The 8,292-nt window shown below is 42.1% G+C and overlaps 2 protein-coding genes across 2 annotated transcripts in view; both read left to right on the top strand.

Moving 5' to 3' along the window:
- LOC126404502 (E3 ubiquitin-protein ligase TRIM47-like) overlaps positions 1 to 8,292 on the top strand; it is a 45,183-nt gene that overhangs the window by 21,926 nt on the left and 14,965 nt on the right. The gene's annotated exons all lie outside the window — the stretch shown is intronic.
- The window catches only part of LOC126404489 (protein mono-ADP-ribosyltransferase PARP14-like), a 12,462-nt gene continuing 4,521 nt past the window's right edge, over positions 352 to 8,292 (top strand). The window contains exons 1-5 of the mRNA XM_050067736.1: positions 352 to 623; positions 3,484 to 3,602; positions 3,843 to 5,909; positions 6,675 to 6,911; positions 7,242 to 7,466. Coding sequence (XP_049923693.1) covers positions 449 to 623; positions 3,484 to 3,602; positions 3,843 to 5,909; positions 6,675 to 6,911; positions 7,242 to 7,466 — 2,823 coding nt within the window. The 5' untranslated portion in view covers positions 352 to 448. The remainder of the gene's footprint in view (positions 624 to 3,483; positions 3,603 to 3,842; positions 5,910 to 6,674; positions 6,912 to 7,241; positions 7,467 to 8,292) is intronic.

Genomic DNA, 8,292 nt, shown 5'->3' with positions numbered 1-8,292 from the left:
CAATGAGTTCACTGTACTCCAATGGCCTCCACAGTCACCAGATCTCAGTCCAATAGAGCACCTTTGGGATGTGGTGGAACGGGAGATTCACATCATGGATGTGCAGCTGACAAATCTGCAGCAACTGTGTGATGTCATCATGTAAATATGGACCAAAATCTCTGAGAAATGTTTCCAGCACCTTGTTGAATCTATGCCACCAAGAACTTAAAAGGGGGTCCAACCCGGTACTGGCAGGGTGTACCTAATAAAGAGACCAATGAGTATACTGTAGTTGTTTTCTATTATAGGGTTAACTAATGAAATACTGCCTCCTCCTATCCTATCAGCAGAAGAGGCGGAGTTTCTCCATCAGACTGGAAACATGTAAACACATCGCTGCCCACACTGCACCGCTGCAGTGAGCCTACATGCTTGGCCTTATTGATCTATTCTCAAGAGGTAAACTATGGATAATATTTACAGGTTCCCCGTTTTCTTCGAGTGCCACAGCCTGACAGAGGAGCAGGTGAAGCGGGTGCAAACATATTTCCGTATTCGCCGCAAATCTGACGGAGGAGAGAGCGGCAATCTGAGCAGGGTGGATGATAAAACCTACAGCATTGCTTTCAGATATCAGAAGGGTAAGTCATTAAACACAGCACTTTAATGATTAACTCATGTTTACAATTGTGTTAAGTCGCGAGCGGTCGCGAGCTGTGTATTAATGTGGGTGGTCAAAGGAGCACCCATTTGAACTATAAAGTAAATGCATCAACTATAGCCTATTAATTAAATTTATTCGCCTGTAGAATAAAATGTGAACTGTAGCCTATGTATAGGCAGCGATTGTAATGATGTGTTAAACTGTCTATGACCCCACTGATTCGACAGGAAATTTGCGAGACTGGGTCCTAAACAGCAAAGGCATTTTAAGTTTCACTTTCCCGAGAAGGCGAAACTTAAAGGGTAACATTTTAAAAGTTCATACACGACACTCCTATGGTCTGAATAAGTCCAAAAAATATCAGTAAACAGAAACAAATCTCCCACTAATTCCAAAACATAGAGTAGTAAAACTTAAATTTGTGATGTCATCAAATATGCAACCAGTGGATAGTGTTGTGTGGTGGCAAAACAACTTCGTCACACTGCTGCGGTCACAGTAGGGGTTAAATGAGCAACACATATCACTAGGTGAGAAGTTCAGTTTCATCAAAACAAGTAACCTTAGAACATGGGTATACAAAACATGCAGAACACATTATGGTTAAATACCAAAACTTTCCATCACAGTTGTCTGCTTTGTGTTAAAATGAAAAGGCCCAAACCATCTTTGGAGGTGATCTATGTTTAGTCCTGGCAGCAAGAGGTAAAAAAAAAAAAAAAAAAAAAAATCCTTCGTCAAATACCACTATATAAACTCGAGCCCCTCTCCCATAGAGTACAACAGCAAAAGGGGCGGCCATTTTAGATTCAGTTCACTACAATAAAACACAGAAAATATACCTGACAGCAAGAGGCAAGAACAAACACGACCTTATAGACTCGTGGGCCTGTACAAATTAAGTGACACAGGAAAATGTTAGCATAAAATTAAAGTATGAACACAGCGCTAAAACATGGATATTGCTATGAGAGCAATTTTGCTTATCTCTCCAATGGAGTACAGCAGCAAAAGGGGAGAGGTAGTGATGACTAAATGAGGCCTCATGAACCACTGTCTTTATTTTCGGAAGCCACCAGATGGCACTGTCTGTTCAGCAAAGGTTTGAAAGCACTCTTAATTGCAAGTCCTTCAGCCTTTATCTTTAAACCAAGAGCGCCATGTGGTGGGGTCAGAAAATAAAGAAACTGGTTCATGAGGCTTCATTTGGCCATCACTAGGGAGAGGTAAGCCGTGGGATACCCCCAAAGGTGAACATAGGGGTACAGAATCTGAGTCAAACGTTCCACATATTGACTGCGGAGGCCTAAGCGTGTCAGGTAATAACAACTGAAACAAATTTTGTGCACATTTTGTGTACAGTAATGTACATTTGACTTTGTTACACATATTACTGCTGTATAACTGACCCTGTTACATAAAGACTGAAGCTGCTCCACAGACAATGAATTGGGAAAGATGTTACAGAATAGATTACACTGAGATAGGGATGCACAATATTGGATTTTTTATCTGATATGCCGATCTATAACAATTTATTTGGCTAATATAATATTTGATATCCCAAGTAGGGCTGCCACGATTAGTCGACTAATCGATGACTAATCGACTATTAAAATATTCGGTGACTATTTTAGTAGTCAACTAATCGGTTTGAGTCATTTTTCATAGAAAAGTACTATAAAAGTACCCCAAAATAATCTTACTGCAGCTTCTTACGTTCAGATATTGGCAGCTTTACACACTCTCCTGTGACAGTGAACTAAAACCCTTTGGCGTGAGTATGAAACAAGACATTAGATGACGTAATTTTGGGGTTTGGGCGAGACAGACCAACATTTTTCAACATTTTAACACATTTTTCGATGAAATGATTAGTCGACTAATCGAAAAAATAATCGACAGATTAGTCGACAATGAAAATAATCGTTAGTGGCAGCCCTAATCCCAAGTTTGACTTATCAAGTTTGTTGGCTTTCAAAGAGAGTAGCTCATGTCCACAAATATTCAGTAAACTTTATAGACCGAATCACCAGCCGAAATCCTATAGAAGTTTTGTGGATATGACTTTACTCAGCACAAATATGAAAAGACATGTTTGTGGATAGTGAAATATTTGTTGAACATGGTACACATTTGCAGATTGTCATTGGTGGGTTACAAATAAGAAAATCCAATACAAGCTTTCCAATGATTATACTTCACATTTGTGGATTTTTTTAATTTATTTTTTATTTTTTTTACAGATTTGCTGTGGTAGAAATTGGACAAAATTATGCTAACAAATACAAAGGACGTCACAAATGTCCCACAAACTTAGACACAAACTGACCGGAAGTGATCCACAAATGTGCAAAACCAGTTCACATTTGTAAAACCTGTAACGTTTTAAGCAAAATTAAAGTACCTGGTTACAGAGTAAGTTATGCACATCAATCTATATTTTCATGGACATGACTTTACACAAGACAAATGTAAAAATAAACATGTTTGTAGATAGTTTGTAGATTGTCTTGTGTGGGTTACAAATAATAAAGTCCAATAAAAACTTCCATAGAAATCCCTCAGTACTCCCTAAACAGGCCACTTATAATGTCTTCGCCATTTTGTAGTGCTGTTCGAATGTATAGTGGGAATTGTTATACCCTATATAATGGACTCAGAGTATCCCACAATGCATTGTGAAAAGTAGTGTACAGCTGATGGTCACTAACCAATCGAGAGACAAAGTGAGAGACAAAGAATCTCATCAAGTTTAAAACCTGTGTTTTTCTCAAATAAACAGCAATGCCCTTATTTAAAACTCACAATAACTAATGTCACATGTTCTGTCTTAGATCAGCAGAGGGTCCTGCGGAGATCTGAGCATGTTGTGGATGGTCTGGTGTTCACTGTCCAAGGCAGCCTGGAACCTCTCGCTTCCTCTCCAAGTCAGGATTTTATAGCTCCAGAACAGGTCAGCACAACATTTCTGTCATTCAGTGAAGGTTGTTTATGCACAAAATCAATTTTTATTTACGAGTTCCCTATTTCGTGCCATCAAATAACACTGAAGAGGTTTTATAGCGCATCATAAACTCTGTACATTGATGTATATGTTCATAAACTAATAGTAAGCTCTTACAATCCAACTGTTTCTATGCAACCAGGACCAGTAAACTGTTGTTATCATTATCTGGATATCTCCTTTCAACAGAGCCCACAGTCCATGCCTGCCTCAACACCTCCACCAAGTGGTGAAGAATACAAACTACAACTTAATGCTTACCTCCTTCGTTACCTAAAGGAATGTCCAAAGGCTGGGAGAAAACTACAGACAGAACTCGCCTCTGTTTCCTGCTCTGCTCAGCTTTACCCGGAAGAGGGGAAGGTTTTAGTTAGCCGTTTAGCTCAACCTGGTGCTGCAGATGATGTTAGCAACTGGAAAGCAGAGGTAGACAAACTCTTTGATGGCTACCTGTGCCACTATGAGTTAGACTCTCACAAGGTCAAAGCTTTGCTTCAGGCCTGCAGCTCTCCTCAGACCACAGATGAAGTAAAGGTGTACAGCGAGGTTGGGATGGCTGTTGTTGTTGGGAAACGTTCCCAGGTGAATGCCAGGTTGGCGGAAGTAGAGGACAGGGCAGGTTTAAGTATGACGCAAACCAGCATTTGTCGAGTGGGAGAGTCCAAGCTTCGTCTCCTCTGGAAAGAGATTGAGCACAGTTTGGGACAGGATTTTCCAGGAGTGAAGGTCACGCAGGGAGCTGCAGGTCAGTTAGCTTTGGAAGGTTCTGCAGAGGAGATTCTTAAGGCTGGTGAATGGATCTCTGATCAGGAGAGTTTGGTGTTAGAAAGGACAGTTCCTGACATGAGCCCACATTTTTTGGCCTTCTTGAGAAAGGCATACGGAGGTCCAGGGGTGCTAGGTGACTTTTTAGGGGTTGGTGACAAGGTGGAAATAGAATTACGAGACACAGAGCTGCGGTTCTTCTCCCTCTCTGCTGATAAACTGGATCACACAGAAAAAAAACTGCATGAAATATTCAGGGAAGTCAAGATTGACGTTCCAAACTGCTCTGCTGTGCCATCTGAGCTTCGGGAAAAACTTAAGTCCAAGACAAAAGAGATAAACCAAGGCCAATACAGGGCTCAGCTCGTGTTTGGCTCAGACAGCACAGTGTGCTTATTGGGCCACACCAAAGAGGTTGAAGAGCTGAGTGAAGCCGTTGCACAGTTTATTTTGGACCAGTCTAGTGTGCAAAGCATAGTCCATGTGCCTTTCTCAGAGTTAGCACAAGAGTTGCCACAACTACTGGAGCTGCATGGTTTTGATTATTCAGGGGTCACCTTAAATCCTTTAATGTCTTCCTCTGGGCCCACGGTGGTGCTTGAGGGTGAATCCAGCAAAGTGACGGAGGTCAGAGACAGGCTGTATGAATTTCTGGACTTAATTCTTCAGGATAGAGTAACCATTGACTCGTTAGGTACCGTAAGATTTACCCAAAGCCCCACTGGGAAAGATGAACTTCTTAGTTTTGCACATAATTTTTCATCTCTGAGTTTAAGTGAAGAAAACACAATGGTTGCTAGCTACAGCCTTTGTGACGGGCTCCAGGTGCTGGTGTGTCAGGGTGACATCACCAAACTGGAGGCTGATGCTCTTGTGAACGCTGCCAATGAAGATTTGGACCATGGTGGAGGTGTTGCTGCTGCACTGAGTAAAGCAGGCGGCCCTGAGGTGCAGAGGGAGAGCAGAGCTATAATAAAGCAGACTGGAAAGATTCCTACAGGCGATGTGGTAGTGACCACAGGGGGGAACCTAAACTGCAAGAGACTGCTGCATGCTGTTGGGCCTGTAGGTGGAAAATCAGGTGGCAAAGAAAGGGTGTTGTTGGAGAAAACCATCCAGTCAGCTCTGAATTTATCAGAACTCTTGGAGTTCCAGTCTATAGCCATGCCCTGCATCAGCTCAGGGACGTTGGGTGTTCCTGTCACTGTGTGCTCTGAGGCTATTGTAACTGCTGTTAAGAAGTTTGGCAGTCAGGGGGGGAGAAGTCTGAGAAAAATCATCCTGATTGATAATAGAGGAGAGGTGGTGAAGGCCATGCAGGAAGCATGTGACCGGCTTCTTCAAGGGATGAGTACTGGAAACAGTGCACCAAGCTTACGAGGGTTCCTGTTGGGTGCTGCTGCAGAAGACACTGCAAGAGGAGCCACTGCTGAAGCTTCTGGAAATGGCGTCTCTGTAGAGATCATTCAGGGAACCATCGAGACCCAGCAGGTGAGAAACTTATCTGAGAATTTAAGAAAGTGAATCAGGCCTGTTCAGATGAGAAAATGATTGTACTGGAGGATAAGATCAAGTCTTGGAATTATTACTAATGTTTGGGATACTTGCACAAGGGCTTTTCCATATGGCAGGCACGACATTATAAATGGATTTGCTTATCTCGATGATGTCTTTATGAAGCCTTTCACCGCTGGAAAGATGGTCTTTTCATCAAACTAGGTTGTCCATGCAGCAGAAAGATGCAAATGCTTTTGAAATCGGTGCCACATTGGCTGTCACATTTGCTTCTGCGCAAGAGGCAGAAAACCTACAACTACCAGAATGCACTGCGCAAAATGCTACCTTGTCTGTTTTGACACAGGAAACAATATTGTCAACATTTTCGGCAAGAAGTAGGCCACAGAGTGACAGAATCTTGGTTTATATTTGATCAGCACTGCTTAGTCTTACAGAAGTTTTTCCAGTCTCCATTTTTACGGTACAGAAAACAGAATGGCGCCCACTTCCTGTTCACAAGAAGTGAGCGAGTGGCCAAAACAGTTACTGCAGATTCAAGGAGAAAAACTGTGTTTCGGGTCTTTCTAACTGTCTGTGTCTGGTACTGTAGACTACCCAATTTGGAAATCTATATAAATATGACTAGAAATTCCTGTTAACAAGGACAACCACTAGGAATAATCTGAAGGAATGAGAAACTTAGATAATTTACATAAACTGGTGTGTTAAGCCCCACCACATCTCTTGCTCTCCGTCTAGGTGGATGCTGTGGCGTCACCCATGGTTGGTCATGATCCTCTCTCTACCCGTGTTGGAAACACTTTATTCAATATGGTTAAATCCCACCTGACTGCAAGGTTCAGGGAAGAACGAGGAGAAGAATCAGAGCCTGGTGACGCAGTCCTGGTGGAGGGCTTACCTGAACTTCCATCTAGTGCAGTGTTCTTCCTCAACCTCGTCCCCTGGGATGATGACCCATATGGAACTGCAGTCCAGGTGAAATAGTGGAGGACTCTTTTCAGCTGTGTCTTAACTAGTGATGGCCAAATGAGGCCTCATAAACCACTGTCTTTATTTTCTGAAGCCACTAGATGGCGCTGTCTGTTCAACAAAGGCTTGAAAGCACACCTCATTGCAAGTCCTTCAGCCTTTATCTTTAAACCAAGAGCGCTATCTGGTGGGGTCAGAAAATAAAGAAAGTTTTTCATGAGGCTTCATTTGGCCATCACTAGTCTTAACTTCTTGTTTTAGGATCAGTTTTCTGCACCATATTATAGTATTTCTTGTGTCTAGCCTTAAAAATCATTGAATTCTGACCTATTCCAGGTCCTGAGATTGGCCATCAACAACATCCTAACTTCCTGTGAGAGGAGAGGGTTTGAATCTGTCGCCTTCCCTGTGCTCGGTGCTGGGATTGCCCTGCGTTTTCCTGACAGCGTGGTAGCCAGGGTTGTACTGGAGGAGGTTCGTGAGTTTGAACGGAACCGAGCCAGTGGAAAACCATTCCTGGTCCGTATCGTCATCCACCCGACTGACAACGAATCCAGTGAGGTAATGGAAAAGCATTGTACCATAAACATATTTCAGTGCTTGAAATATCACTTGCATATGCACAATAGTGAATGTAAAATTTGAGCTGTGCACATAATTCTCAGCTCTGCACATTGGAGCTGTCATTAATGTACAGTATGTCAGGGTTTTTCAGTTACAGTTATGAATGCAGCAAAAAAATAGCAATGCTTGTGCAGGAACAGAAAAAAAAAGCTATCAATGCTATTAATGCACAGAATCATAACACGTGTTATAACGTCATGCTTGCCATATGGAACCTCATGACATTTTTCTTGGAGGTCAAGTATTTAGAAAAATACATTGGACATGGCAACGGCAATCATTTTTACAACAGTAAAGTCAATAAAATAGCATATACATTATAACAAAATAGGCCTGATGGGCCTGATATATATGATAATACATGGATTTTCTTAAGTGCGGCATGGTGGTACAGAGGTTAGCATTGGCGCCTCCAGGGGTGGATTTAGAAAAATATTTATGGGGTGGCAGAGGGGGGCAGGAATTTTTGAGGGGTGGCAACATATGGCAGACGTATTTAATCACAGTTATCACAGTTTGATGAGAAATAGTATGTTCACACTACAAAAGGGCAAGGGCTGCCATTTACAAACTCATACAGACAAACTTAATCTCATGCAATCAATGTCTTGCATTTGAGGTTTCATGTGAAACAGTTCATATTAGGAATAAGTGTTGAAGGAGGTTCAACAAACTCTGAGTCTAACCCTGAACTCTGAGTTGATTTACCCTGAGATGGGAAACTCTGAGTTACCGGTTCCAGAACAGCTGATTTGAGTTAGTC

Source organism: Epinephelus moara, chromosome 17 (genome assembly GCF_006386435.1).
Source record: "Epinephelus moara isolate mb chromosome 17, YSFRI_EMoa_1.0, whole genome shotgun sequence".
Taxonomy (NCBI): Eukaryota; Metazoa; Chordata; class Actinopteri; order Perciformes; family Serranidae; genus Epinephelus; species Epinephelus moara.
This window is presented reverse-complemented; position numbering and strand designations above follow the sequence as displayed.